Below are 16083 nucleotides of genomic sequence, written 5' to 3'. Positions count from 1 at the left end.
TCGTAGTAGTCCACTAAAACAGATTTGAAGCATATTTAGTACATTTTGAATAATAAAAAGACGACTCTAACACGGTCACAAGAAATGTTGTGGTTGCCTCGATGTGACAGATGCAGGCTTACGACCCAGAGGTCATCTGTTTCTATCCAGGACTTAACAAATCCACCGACAGTTACTCAACTCAGAAGTCACATTATGAAAAGTGTCTTAGTGTGGCTGGCCTGCTCTACACTTTCCAATATGGTAGAAATGTAAAAAAGGCAGGCAGGCGGAGATGAGATGAGCTCTCCAGAATCCTCCGCCTAGAGAGAATGAGAACAGCTGGGGCCTGGCACTCCCTCGGTGTCGGACTACTCTTTGTCACGGGCAAAAGACTCTTGTTTTCAGGCAGTAATCAGACAGCCCTGGGGCTCTGTAAAGACCCTGTTCTCTTTTCATCTCAACTGTTGCATACACCCGGCTAATTGGAATCCTGCAACTGGGTCACAGGCATTGTCTCTCAAGTGCTGTCAAGTCATTGAGACGGGTGAATGTGGAATTATGGTTGCCTCAGATGCATGATTGAGTCTCCCCTCTGCGCTATCTTAATGCCTCCGTTTCAATCTCATCGCAGACACTGATTTTCTCTTTCTTTCTTCCTTCTAACCCCCCATTAATATTTTCTTGCTGTTCCCCGCTACATTTTGGTCACAGTTCTGCCTGAAACCAGCCATCACTGGGGCTTGGCAATGGGAACGTATAACAAATACATATATATATATATATACACTTTATATTGTATGCACATATATATATATATATATATATAAATTCTGCATATATCAGCTTCGTTCCATTGTTGTAAAAACAGGTATTTTAATAAACCAATAGAAAGCAAACAGAGCCTTTCAAGACTGTTGATGAACATGAATGTATTTTATTATAATTCAACACTGTAAATAGAGAAAGGACTACATTAAGCCACCACAGTGGTTGAGGGGGAACCGGATTGTGCAGTTCGTCTGTGATTAGGAGGAGAATTAGGCAGCCTAGCATGGCTCCACAAATGAGCAAAACCCTCGGGGAGACCAGAGAGACCAAGCAAGGCACATTTCCAATTATACCACCAAATGACTCATTTTCTTATTGGGCCTCCTATAATTGTGGTGGGTATTGGGTGCATGCAACTCAATTTGTCTTACATATTTGTTGGTAGGATGGTAAAAGAATTGACAGAGTCAAGGGAATGAAATGAAAGAACAAGACAAAATAAAAAAATAAAAAAAAGGAAGGAAGGATGAAATAGATCCCTCCATGTTTGTTTGATCTGCTTCATCCTCCTTAATACTGTTGAAGTTTAAAAGGCAGGGAGAAAATGCCACTTTAATCATCTGTGGATTGAGGAATGGGAAGACTATCATTTTTGAGTAATCAGAAAATGTCTCTCCAGAGTAATAGACTTTGTTCTGACTGCTGAAATTAATGAGGCTTCCAGTGATGTGATTATCTGTCCTGAGGATCATCAATATACCAAAATAATTGACAAATTAAATTACTGCAAATTCCTAAAAACTTGAGTTTTGTTAAAACTGCCGTACTTAAAAAAAACAAGTTTTTTTTTTTATCTTTAAAAAGAATTAAACAGAAAGTCACTTCAAACCAAGTTGGGTAAGTTTTATTACATTTACAGACACAGTTAGAGCTCATCACTGTCAATTGTTCTCCATCCTTGAAAAGGAAACAACCAGTTACTTATAAAGCAACTGGGCTACATGTCTATACAGTCACATAAAAAGGCACAGCACTGACCACAGAGCCATTTCACATTGCTGACGTTGCATTTTCTGGAGAGTGTATGACACGCTGATCTATAGGATAGAAATCAACATCATGGCGCCGTTCTCCGACTAGTATGTACTCGATTGTCATCATCATCATCATCATCATCATCCTCCCCCTCACATTCAGCACACTAAAGCTATGAAGTAGTATGTGATTCAAACAGAGTTGTCCAAAAATGAATAATAAAAATAAGTAACATTTTCATATACATAAAAAGGTACAAACTTTAAATAGAACAGTTAGTGTGAATTGCATTGAAAATTAGACAACACATTTTATGTAACATGTAAATCCAGTAAACAGTAGCTTTTGCTCTTTCACAGACGTTTAGTGATTTAGCCATCCAATTAGCGCATATTGACAAATGATTCTTTAGTAAAACAAATTAAAATAAAAGTTTTAGGAGCAACCACAAGTTGCCAAAAGAAAAAAAAAAACAATAAACCTTTTTTTTTTTCTAAAGAAGAACGCCATTATCCACTGTCAGTTATTAATGCTCATTTGAGCGATTATAATCTCTGTATTTATTACTTTTTGTAACACTTTGCGCGTGTACCTGTGTGTATGTGCGAGACGCACCAGTTAAAAACGGCAGCTTTGATTCCGGGTGCAAACGTGTGAGGGAGCAGTAAGCAGCAGAGTGCGACTCGAGCAGCATGCGTGTGCTGTGCGAACAGAAGGGACAGCTGTGGTTTTGTTGTGAGGCGAGCTGCCCGGCGCTCGCTGCAGGGTAACTGTGACACGGTCGGGGTCTAAAAGGGAACTCGTCCCTGCTCCCTGCTGGGCTCTCCTGTCCAACTCTGTTGTCGTGTTCCCCGTCTTTGTTCAGTAACTAAGTGCTCCCTACTTAGGAGTGTAAAACCCCCTTTCGCGCTAATGCCTGCAGCAATGTGTTGTCATTGTCAACTTGGTCATCAAAACACTTGCGAATCTCAACAAGCATATGTCACAAACCATGGTGCATTTTTTTTTTATATGACAAAAACATTCTAAATGCATTGTTGTTTTATGGAAGCATCCACATCCACTTGGGCCAACTGTGTAAACCCCAAAACATATTATTACATATTAGTCGATAGATATTTTCTTACACCATTTTTCCCCAATTGCACTTGAATGCAAATTACACTAATTCATCTGGCGCACATAAGACATTTTACAAAAGGTCATACTTGATGTCAAGTCATCTGAACTCTTGCTTAGTGAGAATCATAGCCAACGATTCATCAGTAACCTGGCAGCTGCCGAGGCCCATCGTGTTGGCTCCTCCAGCCGTGGGTTTCCAGCCGTGGGTTTCCAGCCCCGGTCCCGGTCGGGAGCAGGTCTGGCTGAGCCGGGCTCCGTTTGGCTGCGGCCGCGTCCCGAGCTGGGCTTCAGCCAGGAGGGGGAAGAGAGGCCGGGCTCCCACTAGGAGGAGGCCGACGTCTCCATCGTGGACAGGATGCGCACCACCTCGGCTCTCTGTGTGGGCGATATGTGCTGGGTCATGTGCACGATAGAATCCATGGCAACCTCTGGATTGGCTTGAACGAGGCTGAAAAAGGGGAAAACAAAGTAAGACATCATAATCATGCGAGGAAGGCTGGATTTCACGCGTTAGGGTGGGGGGTGGAGTTATCACCTGCGTATCTGCTTGAGGATGTGATCTCGGCGGATGTACTTGATGTTCTCGTCGACGACGGACCTCGCGCCCTCTTCTTCAGCTATTTGCTTCTCCAGCCATGCCACCACCTCTTCATTGTCATCCCACAGATAGGCCTGAATAACGCGGGAGGCGGGTGTTACAGGAGAGAAGATTAATAATTCCAAGAATCAAAAGGAAGTAAATTGGGTCTAGACATCACACAATTGAGGAATTAAAAAAGGAAACAATTGAAACTTAAATATCGTATATATATATATATATATATGGAATAAAACATAAAATATCATGAATCGGCAAATAAATATCAACAACAACAAAAGGAACTGGACAGGCGCAAAGTGGGGGTCCCGATGTCATGTTGACTGGACCCGATAGGAAAAATTAGTATTCATGAGTGCTGCCATCTCTGATCCCAAACAAAGCCAGGCTGGAGGGCTTAGCAAAGATTTGGGGGCTGAGGGGTTTAATGGGCTCTTGCCTTTTTTATGAACAGTCCTGCTTGAGGTCCGCAAGAACATTTAATGCCCTTATTAATCATTTTTAATCTGTTTGCTTTTAATTAAGAAACAGCGTGTTGCTCTCCTATCTGCACGTGCCAGGGCTGTGATTAATTGTGGCTTAAGACAGCCAGTCCTGATTGGGATAATATATTAGCTAACAAGAAGGCCACTTCTTTGGGAGATCTGAAGCGCTGGGCCGGCTCCCGTTGGCCCCGCGGCTGGTTCTCTGAGCGCCGAGACTCGGCCGGAAAGGGACGGAAAGGAACAGCGTTCGTGTGTCTCTGAGGGATGTTTATTTGCATCGACTTCAAGTTATCAGACCATCTGCATTTCAACACGATGATTTAACAGGAATGCCCGCGACTTCTTTATCTGGTGCAGCTTGAAGGAAGGGAACGGGAGCTTCAGGATAAAAAGAATCAGCCTCTGTAATCATTCCCAGAGGCTAACGGGGTGTTTACGTGAGCATCTGCACACTTACCTGAATGGACAAATTGCAGCCAGTATTAAATGGCGAATTCTGAACTGGAGTTAAAGACTCTTTCATTCATCACCCAGAAGACTGGATATGATGACTTTGGATATGAGTAGACGCCTGAACTGTATGGAATAAATTAGTACAAATTACGAGTCTAAGCACATATGTAGCTCATGCTTTTTCACAGTCCTGTTTTGGTGTGAAACAGATTTAACGCATGGGAGAGAAGAAAAATAAAATAAAAAATAGAAGCAATTTCCAGATGTCTGTGTGGTTGTGAGGCTGTGCATCTAGGAAACGATGAAACAGACACTGTAGTATTCTATGCAGGTTCTTTTGCCCACATTCTCATCACATCTCTCCGATCTCTCTTTGACTTTGAAATTATAATGCAAGATATTTAGAGTTTTATAAAAAAGGACAAAAATACCATGTGAATTCTCCAAAGAACCACAAACTGACCACTCAATCAAAGCCATGTGTGAGACATATTTGGGTTTATAATCTGTGCAAGCGGATTAAATCATCATCAAGATGATGATCATTTATGTGAACTGTTGAGCTCAATTCAAAGTCTAGTTTACATACTATGCAAGTCTATGAGATATTAATGACAGTTTTCCACATCTTCCATTTAAAGCCTACAGAACAAAGCCCATGAGTCGGTGGTGGGTTTTACCTTGACGGCCCCCTCGGCCTCCACAAACCAGCGGCGCAGCATTGCCTGGATCTGGCCGTCGGTCAGCTCGCTGTTGGCCTCTTGGATCTTCTTCATCACCGTGTCCTCCAGCAGCAGACGCCGCAGGCGCCAGTAGAAGAACTGACGGGACGTTTGCCAATCAAGGATATCCTGAGACAAGCCCCAAAACAATTACAACGACATAAATGCAGCTACTGCTATTAAAAGCTACTGACACCTACGTTTTGCAATTTATTAAACGTCAAGTCAGTGTTCTCATTTCTTTGTGAATTCAAAAAAGGGGGAGTATGAATCATTTTCTGCCTGTCTCAACCAATCCCTTGGATGAGACAATTACATACAACTCATTAAGGAAATCCAAGTTCATGAAAATTGTATGTGGGGGGTCTTTTCATTTTGTTTTGGCCGTGCAAGTGTAACACCGTTAATTAGGTTCATGTATGTTACAGAAATGTGTCATTCTGTAAATTAAGAATTCATCGCAGTGGACCGACAATGTGAGGAGTGTTAGACCCTACGATCACGGATGCACTCGAGTTGAACATGCAAACCGCTACAGTTGGTAAGTCTTTCCAGTCCATAGTGTGTGTGCACAAAATGCACTGCTCACATGGCCAGAGGGGCCTTTCACAGATGGATTGCAGTCAAAGTGAGTGTGTGTGTTTGTATGTGAAAGATGGGACTGGGAGGGCCCGGGATGAGATCGGGGCCCGCCTGAGGCTGCTCTGTGGTTTCTAAGGTGATTGACCATGGTCATCACAAGATAATTACGAGGACGAGTCTCACAGCCAAGTGAGACCAAACATTATTCACCAGGCAGGTGCAGCAGCAGCTAGACTGATACTCCCCTGTGGGCTTTTTCACACACACACACACACACACACACACACACACACTGCACACTGCACACTCCCAATGTCGCAAATACATGCCCGCAAGACGTGCTCACCGTTATGACGCCTTTCTCTTGCATGCGACCTGGGGTGTCGTGGAGGTCCGCAAACTGCACGGCCACCTGGTGGTAGATTGGCAGGAGGAACTCCTCACGCTCCTTCAGCTGGCTCTCCAGCTCTTTACGATCGGGGGGACTCAGCTCTGGCGTTCCTGTTGGAAAACAATACCGCTAAATAATGCCGTCAGTTGATTTGCCAAAAACTGACTGCCATATGCCTGAAGGTTTTCATTGCAAGCAGAGTTTATGGACATGGAGCCACAGTTGATGCTAATAGGCACAGGAAATACAGTATAATGGGAGATTTAGTTTGAACGCCAATAATTCTACCCTCATATAGTCCTATAGCTGGTCTTCCCTTATAGGCCATTACCATAAAGTTCTACATGCAGAGGTGAATTAACATGTACTAACAGCATTTTGTTTTAGAGCTCCCCCCAAACCCCCGGCTGCTATCACCAAAGACTGATTTCTGTCAATTCCAATCTGTCGTCTCTCAAACCATCCGCAGCAACCCTCCATTCCACCAGTTCGCCCACAGCACCAAGCCCCACACGGCATTGGACCACAGTTGCTCTGAGCCCAGAGGAAAATCAATAGGCTGTGCAGGAGAGATGGGAGAGCTGGTGATTGATCTGAGCAGGCTGTGATTGACACGTCTCCCAAGGGAGTGCGGTGAAGATGATACAATCAACGCCAACTAAAGAACGACAGTGAAAGCACACATGCTCCCACCTGATATATTGCTCCTTTTCGAAAATGAGGACAAGGCCGAGGGGGGCAAATACACCCTGTAAAGGGCTATAATTAGAATTGAAGTGGAGGACTCACCCAGTCTTTCAGCCAGGCTTGTGTAGACTGGATCCACTCTTCTCATGGTCTTTACCAGGTCCTTCCTCCTGAATTTGATCTCCACTGTGCCTTCGGGCTCCAAAACACCACCCCTAGAGACAAGAATGATTTAAGTGAGCAAAAGTGGTTTGATAAAGATGATACTGAATCTGCCCTTCTTCCAGTCCAACTCACCGGCTGTCCTTGTCAGCGTACATCTCCATGTGACGTGGGTTGATGGTGGGATCGATAACCACCCAGGATCCTCCCCTCAGCTCAGCATGGGGTGGGATATAAACCAGTACCGGCTGCTTGTACTCCCTCAGCCCGTCCACAATGTAGGCCCCAAACTTCAGCACCTGGTCGTACATATCTAAGAAAGGAGAATTTCAGTGAATGGGTTTAATCCCAAATAGACGTATTACAACGGAAGAAGAAGTACCTTTCATTCCTCCAGAGAAGCCCCTCCAGTTAGAAAACACCATAAGAGGTAGACCCTCTCTGTTTAGGTCCTTAATGGCCTGGGCTGTTTTGAAGGCAGAATCTGGGAACCACACCTGTCCGGCCTGCTGGATGATCTAAAGATACAAAATCAGAAAATCAGCATCAGTGGGTGTGTGTCTGTAAATGTCAAGACTTTCCAGTTCACGCTTTAGTATGCCTTCCTCTTACCTTTGCATCAGAGTCCAAATTAGCTGGATCGGCTGGGATCGACAGCTCCACTGACCTGGTTTCCACGGCGACCACCCCAGTAGGTATCCCGCCCAGTCTGTGGAGAGAGGCCATTCAGCACTGACGTTTACTAAATACCTCGACTACGTTTGCAGAGCAAACAGATTCCGTATATTGGCAGAGTGTCATCGTGGTTTAGTGTCCTGCTGGGAGACGTACCTGGCTCTGCCGACCACCACACTCTGAGCCCACGGCTGCATGATCTCCATGAAGGAGCCCTGGTCAAAAAAGCCACTCTGCCAGGAACCCTTTGGAGCTGTATATACAGAGACGAGTGAGTGCAGAAAGGTAACAACACAAAAGGGGTAAAGAAAGAACGTGGAGTTGATGATTGCAAATTGGAAATGCAACTGAATCAATCTTTTTCCATAGCGTTTTCAAAAAACTCGGGCTTTATTCCTCCAGCAGTCCGAGGCTGTGTATTTCTTTCCTCAGAGTCTAATCCTGGCAGCAAACCATGATGGATGACTGCAGGGGGAGGCTTATTCAGCTCTTTTTCTGCATGCACACCCTGAGAAACATGCCCAGCCTGTGAGGTTACCATTCAATTAAGCCTCGCCTCTCATCACTACCAGAGACGGTGACTCGCCTCTCACTCGGTCCCCCAATCTCTTTTCTGTCCCGAGCTGTAATAACACTGATGTGGAACCTGCTCAGTCCTGACCCGCAGTGTAAGACATGCTGGATCACTTATGTTGCCTTTGGAAGCATGATGCTAGGCTTCACCGTTTCTCTGTCCATTTCTTAATATTCTCTCTAGTAATGGATTATTTCAACCTTTAACCCAGGGGAAATTAGGATTAAATTATGAATATTGTAATAATAATAATAATAATCTTTCCAAATAACACAGAACAAAAAAGGAGTGTCGCTATTTTACAACTGCAGATAAAGCATTTTGAATTAAAAATGATTAGTCGAGAAAATTAAGTGAAATATAAAAGTGCATATAAATCATCATCGTAGTCACAACCAGGATGCCGTGTAAGGAAACACAACGTTCAGCGCAGCTCAGTATTTGATGCCTTTTCTGGAGCAGTGAATGGCTGCAGGGCTGAATGTACAGTTTGAGAGGGGCTGCAACTAGCAATTGTTTTCATCAGAATCAGAATCAGAAACCGTTTATTGCCAGGAATGTTTACACAAACGAGGATTTTTTTTTGGCGGAAGGTGCAACATTAGACATGACAAACAACAATCAACTCGACAGCAACAGTGCAATGTATTAAGTATAAGATAAGATAAAGTGCTCGGACAACAAATAACGTTAAAGTGTTTAGGTGTGTGTTTCAAGTGACATGTGTGTTTAAGTTAAAGTGTTTAAGAGTTGTTTAAGTGTTTTCATTATGGATTAGTTAATAATTAATATTGAACATTTAGTCTATAAAATGTCAGGAAAAGGTGAACAATTTCAGAGACCTCGACTTGATCAGAATTGCTTCTTTTGTCCAATCAACGATCGGAAATGTTAAGATATTTAATTTACAATAATTGAATTTGAGAAAAGCAGGAAGTCCTGATAGAGGAGCTTGACAAGCACATATTCACTCAAGGAGTAGTTGAATATGAGAGGAATAAGGATGACCTAGTATATCCCTGTGGTAATAAAGATTATAAAAACCAAATACTTTAACTTAGACATTTACATCACAAAACAACCATTTAAAGAGGCTGTACCAGAACGGTTTCCATGAAAAGATTCCTCTGGACACTCACTCTGGCTGGGACGTCCTGCTAGCATCCAGCGAGGGTCATACGGAGTCTTTGTAGGCACAAAATCCACCAGCCGATCCACGGGATCCTTGGCGCAGAGGATTGGCACTGGACTAGATTTACACTGAAGAAAGGAAGTCGTCTTTAATTCACGATGACAAAAACTACGCGGCTCCAAGCGTTTGGATCCGTTCATTTATGACACTTGTACGCGAGTCAAAACAACAGATTACCATGGGCATGTAGGAGAGCCACGCCAGAAGCGCGAAGACTCCCTCAAAGTCGTCACAAACGGTAGTGTGCGTCACGCCGTTGTTGTGCATGATTTGAATGCCGCCAAGTTGGTTGTTCGATGTGTACACTTCCCTGCCCAGCACCTGTGGTGGGAAAAAGACGAATGTGTGGATTTTACATCATTGGGGGAAAAAAAAAAAAAAAAAAAATCAATTTAATTGAGTGTGGTTTCACACTTTACAAGACCTCCTCTCTCTCTCTCTGCATATTGCCATCTACCAGTTGTGATAGAGGCTGTTGTTGCATCAGGATGAGATCTGAGATGGAAGCCACCAAACTATTTACCTTCAAAACTGCCCCTCTGCCAACCTGAAGCCATAAAATCTCAATCCCTGCCCACCCTATTTTCATAAGCGGGCTAGAACAGGTGGCGGGGCCCTGACATGGTTCCATAAAAATCAGAGGGGAGCTCAATCCCGACCCTCAGCTCTCACCTTTTCAGCTATCATTTACTTTCTTTATTACCATTAATGGTTATGTATCTGGCTACAAATCTAGGGCACTCTCCTAAAGCTGTCAGGAAAGCCTGCGGCCCCAGGAAACATTGCAGTCACCTTGACATACACAAAACCCCTGTGCCTCTGGCCATCGCCAGCTTCATTAGGATTCCACAGCAGAGGGAAGAGAACGAGGTATAGGAGGACTGGGAGGATTGACTGGGAGGGAGGAAATGAGCGGCCAACTGGATGTAGAAGCTCACTGGGGTATTTATGCTACTAGTTACTATCCACGCCCCATGAAAATATGAGAGCTTTCCAGCAGCTAATGAAATGATGATCTCTGGGTGGCAAACCCATGCTCTCAATTAAGTTTCAGTTAATAGCCACGAAACCGGAAGATAAACAGGGAGAAAAAAAACCTACTTTTCTTTCTTGCTGGTGAAATCAGTGCTATTTAAAAATAAATGCAACAGATATTTTTGCAATACATCACCTGCGCATCGCTGACACTCGTCATTAAACATCACTATTGCTCTACTCTCACAAATAGGGGTAAACAGTGGGGCCATCTAAAAACAATTGAGCTCCCAGCAAATAGGTATGCCATCATGGGGCCATTTGCATGATTTGTCATGTTGCAATCTGTCATCTAATTTGAAATGGAGTCATCTTAATTCCCTGACAAGGACAGAGAAGGGAAAGCAAGACAAGGCAGACACGCAGACACACACACACACACACAGACAAAACAAACACACCACACACACACAGAGCGAGAGAGAGAAAACAATCTGCATCAGCAAAACTTTTCCTTTTGATTAAAAACAAATGATATGGGTGTCCTGCACCGCAGCCTCCGGCATGTCACTCTATTTCTATGCAAATACAACTTCATGGTTCACTTTCAATTATTCCACGAGAGTGGCAGGCAGGCCTGTGGCTGGGATCGGAGAGGGAATCCTAGTCGAACAGAACGAGGCAGGAGGAGGCCTGATCGGCGAGTTGGAACAGCGCCAAAGCACACTTTTCTGATTTATTTTCTTTGATAGATAAAGAAACATTACCGGTAACCCTGACATTAAATATTATAGAATCCGCAATGTCTAGTAAAATATATATTTTTTTAAAAACACCAACAACACAACATTTGCTCTTCTTCCCATAATAGCTGAAAAACTTAATAGACAACTGAGACATTTCGGAGTATTTACAGTGAAGTCTAAATAAAATGTAGATGCATCAATTGTGAGAATTTAAACAGAACTCATTTGGCACTTATTCAGTGTCGCAGTGCACACAATAGCGTCATGTTTTCAATTTTTTTTTTTTTTTTCAAACACTTTTGAGTTGTACTGACATATGCATTTAGATAGTAGATACTGTTACCTTGTTGAGTGCTGCCGCTCCAGTAAGGATAATGTGAGAGTTGTCCACTTGGATGGTTCTCTGTCCAAGCCTCACCAGATACGCCCCAATCCCTATGGCTCTGCACGTGACCTATAGGTCAAGACAATCACGTTACGGCTTGCAAGCTAATCAACTCTAGAGCAAGTCTCCGGTCTCGAAACATCGGCCAAAATTCTACAGCTCAATGTTAAGGAGGAGACTACGTGTATGCATGCGTTTGTTGTACACAAGTGCGCCCGCTTCAGTCTCACCAGGTTCATGGTGATGATCTCGTCATAAGCCAGAGAGGATTCTCCAGCAATCATTCCTGACCCTTTCAGATTCTCCACACCCAGCCCGTCATCTTTTCCAATGATGTCAGTGATCTTGTACCTGCATGGCAACACATATATTCACTCAAAGCCAGAGGTGACCCTCCAGTAGCTCTTCCTGCTGTTGCAGTCTCACAGGCTTTAAACCGTGAAGAGGTGAACACTTGACTGACACTACAGAATCTTGAATATTCATTTCCTCACGTACAAAGTGAAGTAATAATGCGTAATAAAAAAAATGATGTACCTGGATTCTCCCTCATCCTCCACATGTTCACAATGCACAGAGTTCAGGGCGGAAACTTTCTTGTAATCCTGAGGTGTGAGGTAGAGATACTTGAATCCCTGGGAAGGTAAAGAGTAATGACTTAGACAATGATACAGTTGCAAAACATAAAATCATTAATCTTTTGAAAAAAGAAAAAAAAAAGTAAAGCAATATATTCGGTAGATACAAATAAATAACGGTCAGCAGGGGATTTTCTAAAGTAATGACATTCAATATGCGGAAAATACAATTAGGTACTTTTTGTAAAATTAGAAAAGAAGCCCACACATGCACTGTTATGTTTGCTGGCTGACCTTATAAGGGTCAGCTGTATCCAGCCAGGCCACGTGGAACATGTGTCTGATTTCCTCCGCCAGCCCAATGCGAGCGCCACTGTTGGCTGCGATGTAGATCCGCGGGATGCCGCTCTCCCGTGCCATCTCTGAAGCCCGCAGGAACAATATGTCCTCCTGGGGCCCAAATGAGCCGATCTTGTGCGTGATGTCGTTACTTATGACGATGATCTCACGTCCCGCTGGATATTCTGGCGTGCGCAGGGTCATCCGCCACGCCACCATGCCAATCTGTGCAGACAGAACAGAGGCAGAGTAGAGATCTAGAAACAGTGTACCATAAAGAGACAGTAAATATACTATATTTATTTTAAATTAAATGTATTTGATTTAGAATGCAGCATTTTAGAATAGGTAGACATAAGTGTTATGTCTTTAATGCATTAAGCATTGCCATACAACGATAAAGAATGTAGACAGAACTCAGGAACACAGCCAAAGAAACAGAGACATCTACAGAGTGAAAGGGAAATTACACATTAAAAAAAAAAAAAAAAGGGTGGTGGATAGACCAATAAAAAGATCATGTCTATGCAAAAGGGTACCATTTTCTATTTTGTTCAACATCTGTTCATCAAACTAAGAAGACTGACCTCGTTGCCCCCAGGCAGTCTGTTCATCTGCACCAGCTGACCTTGGGCATCGAGAACCAGCTCTGTGAAGGTGAGCAGCTCAGAGGGAAGGGGGCATTTGGGTAAGTGGGCGAAGGTCTGGAAAGAGTGCCACAGCTTTTTCAGAGCCTGGGACAAGGAATTAAATAGTCAGAATAAAGTTATTCCGCCAAAATCCTTTTGGCCAATCAGTATTTATATGCAAAACGGGCTATTTGTTTTTGTACGGTACCTGTCTGAACATTTCTGGAAAGTCATAGACATAGGTGGTGCCCAGAGTCTGTGCCTGGAAGCGCTTAGACTGCAGCAGGTCCTTGGTCACATAGGGGGTGTTGATCAGCATGCCATGCAGCGGCCCTTGCTTGTCTCCATATGCTTGGAACATGATCTGAACAAAAGAGGGACAGAGCGAGTCACTTTAAAGATATGCTGACGTCTTGACCTCGCCCAAATATCCCGATTATGAGAATGATGATGATTATAATGAGCATTACGCAATACAAAGTACATGAGGCAACAATTCTATACACTATGAACACATTCATCATCATACATGAGGGCCATCAGACAGACGGGATCATTCATTTGTGACCTACTAATGCAGGTATGTTTGATGTGTATAATATATGTATATATTATACACATCAATTATACACATATTTTTGCTGAATTAGTCCAACAAAAACCTTGAAAAAACTCTGCAGCATGTTTTTCGTTGCCAAGATCATTCGCTTTATCTTGCAACTAGACTTTTTGTTGTTGTTGGTCTACTGTGTTTAGAATCTTCAAATAGAAACTAAACTCAACAACTCTCACATTCACCATTATGGATGGTTGATGGATAGATGAATGAATGGCTGGATGAAGTCTAACTTACCTAATCAGCTGAGAGTTAAAACTATATTACTGAAATAATTGTCCACCGAGCTAAGGGCACGACACTTTACGAGATCTATACTCCAACTCAAAAATCTTAAAGCCAGAATTTGTAGATTCTACTGGATAAAAAAACACTAAAAAAACACTAAAAAAACATCTTTGACTTCACAAGAGAAGCTGGTAAATTGCATTCTGGGAGCTGAAACCCAAAGCCAGGGTCTGGACAATAAGCAGATGAGATGGAAGATGTATGAGTGCCCCACCTGTCGGTCTTTGGGCCCCACCTGTCCCGTTCGGGAATCAGTGACCTCCTTGTACAGGCTGATGTCCAGGTAGTAGCCCGATTCATTGGTGAGGAAGAGGCGGATGGGGATTTGCTTTCCAGTTGGTGTCAGGCGGATGTTAATTTTCAGTTCAGCCTGCAGGACACGCAGCTTCCACAGACGGCTGCCGTAACGCATCACCATGGAGCGCACGGACTCCTCAATCTGAAGATCGTAGAGAGAATAAACTCATTTACAACACTGAGCTGGAGTAAGAGATATGTGTGTGTGTGTGAGATAGTTTCACAAACCTTAGATGGGTCCATGATGACTGTTGGGACAAAATTGAGGAAGATATGATTGCAGTCAGTTCGTACAGTCGTGTTGTTGAAAGCCACCTCCAGCTCATCCATGGCCTCCAGCAGCAGACGCTCTGCCTCATTGTGAAGGTATTCGAAAGAGGCCTCCTGGCGAAGGAACAGGAGAGAGAAACTGTCAACAGGTGCAGGTATGACCGAGTAAAAATCAAACAAAAAGAATATTTTTGATGGAGAATTCAAGCCCAAAGGTCGTGCCTGCGTAGTCTCACCTTCGTGACCAGATCGGAGTGGCGGATGATGGCTCGCACAAAGAACCGGTAGTCCGTAACCTCTGTGCCCGCCTCCACACGGGCAGCACCCACGTACAAGTGCATCTTGTGGTTGGCACACGGGATGGCAGAGAGGGCAAAATTGCGCATGCGGTTGAGCTCCAACTGGAACGCCAGTGCCGGCTCCAAATGGCGGTAGATCCTGTCCTCCTCAAACTTTTGAGAAACGGACACAATCACAAAACAGAAAACAACAACATTCTAAATGAACCTACTCAAAGACTTTCCTGAAGAAACTTTCTACTATCAAAGTTAGGCTTTCCTGCCATCATCTACTTCATTAACAGAAAATTGGCAATTTCAGGAGCACCGAGTTGACGCAAGAGTAAAAAGATGCCTGTGAGCCGAACACTGTATTAAGTAAATTAAATTATGGGCAATCTCGATCTCAGAAAGCTGCTAATGGGTGTCATTTCTCTTAAATGGGGGGGACATAATTAAAGAGTTCATTACTTTAATGAGTTTTGGTGGTGTCATTGTAGTGAAACTATCAGGGGTAACGGAGAGGAAGAGCCATCACTGACTGTGATGGAGTGAAATTCAGCACTGCCAGGGGGGTGAAAAGTTGTTTTTCTATAACCACAATACGGTTTTGAATGGTCTCCCAGCCAAAAGGCAAATCAATCAATCTGTTTTATTTGAAACATTTATGGAGTTAATTTGCAATGTCACGATAACCTGATCCAGTGTGCTTTGTCTTTGCCATTTCGACCTGAGCAAACACCGATTTGGGACATTCAGAAGGTATTTAGATGTTTTGACAAACGCTTTGTATTATCTAAAAAAACACCCACCTTGTCTCTGGCACGGAATGTGAAAAACTTGGGGAATTCCCTCTGTGTGGAAGATAGTGAGATAGAAAGGACACAAATAAATCAATAATGTCTTTCACAAAAAAACATGCTTGAAAGCACAGCAGTGTTAAGGACACTAAATCAGTTAGACATGGACACACTATAAACCTAATCACAGCAGGGGACAATACGCTAAGCCAGGCTCTGTATTATGCAGTGATGATCAGGACCTTGTTGTACATGCAGCCATCTCACCACTCACTACGGCAATCAATGCAATATTCCCATTTATCAGATGTAGTCTCCCACTCCCCAAAACAGAACAATTGGGGACGCTCTCATGTGCTCACAGCCTACACAACAAGGGGACTGCAAAGGGAAACACACTGGAAACCGTCACAGCCATGAGTTGACACTGATTACACATCATATTCACCTTCTG

At 43.4% G+C, this 16083-nt stretch overlaps 1 protein-coding gene across 17 annotated transcripts in view; it reads right to left on the bottom strand.

Moving 5' to 3' along the window:
* Window positions 1-1628: 1628 nt before the first annotated feature.
* acaca (acetyl-CoA carboxylase alpha) overlaps window positions 1629-16083 on the bottom strand; it is a 30277-nt gene continuing 15822 nt past the window's right edge. For 8 of the 17 annotated variants that reach the window (XM_034549384.1, XM_034549386.1, XM_034549389.1 and 5 more), the window contains 21 exons: window positions 15642-15683; window positions 14788-15003; window positions 14510-14665; window positions 14199-14423; window positions 13289-13444; window positions 13039-13185; window positions 12407-12676; window positions 12072-12169; window positions 11765-11885; window positions 11493-11603; window positions 9606-9749; window positions 9337-9496; window positions 7819-7915; window positions 7600-7696; window positions 7370-7505; window positions 7123-7300; window positions 6928-7040; window positions 6094-6248; window positions 5124-5294; window positions 3443-3579; window positions 1639-3355 (listed from right to left, as the gene is read on the bottom strand). In XM_034549384.1, the coding sequence (XP_034405275.1) occupies window positions 3229-3355; window positions 3443-3579; window positions 5124-5294; window positions 6094-6248; window positions 6928-7040; window positions 7123-7300; window positions 7370-7505; window positions 7600-7696; window positions 7819-7915; window positions 9337-9496; window positions 9606-9749; window positions 11493-11603; window positions 11765-11885; window positions 12072-12169; window positions 12407-12676; window positions 13039-13185; window positions 13289-13444; window positions 14199-14423; window positions 14510-14665; window positions 14788-15003; window positions 15642-15683 (3057 nt within the window). In that variant the 3' untranslated portion in view covers window positions 1639-3228. Of the gene's footprint in view, window positions 3356-3442; window positions 3580-5123; window positions 5295-6093; window positions 6249-6927; window positions 7041-7122; window positions 7301-7369; window positions 7506-7599; window positions 7697-7818; window positions 7916-9336; window positions 9497-9605; window positions 9750-11492; window positions 11604-11764; window positions 11886-12071; window positions 12170-12406; window positions 12677-13038; window positions 13186-13288; window positions 13445-14198; window positions 14424-14509; window positions 14666-14787; window positions 15004-15641; window positions 15684-16083 lie in introns of all 17 variants that reach the window. The other 9 variants (XM_034549382.1, XM_034549385.1, XM_034549392.1 and 6 more) reach the window with 3 other exon arrangements.

The sequence above is a fragment of the Cyclopterus lumpus genome, chromosome 14 (assembly GCF_009769545.1).
Source record: "Cyclopterus lumpus isolate fCycLum1 chromosome 14, fCycLum1.pri, whole genome shotgun sequence".
NCBI lineage: Eukaryota > Metazoa > Chordata > Actinopteri > Perciformes > Cyclopteridae > Cyclopterus > Cyclopterus lumpus.
This window is presented reverse-complemented; position numbering and strand designations above follow the sequence as displayed.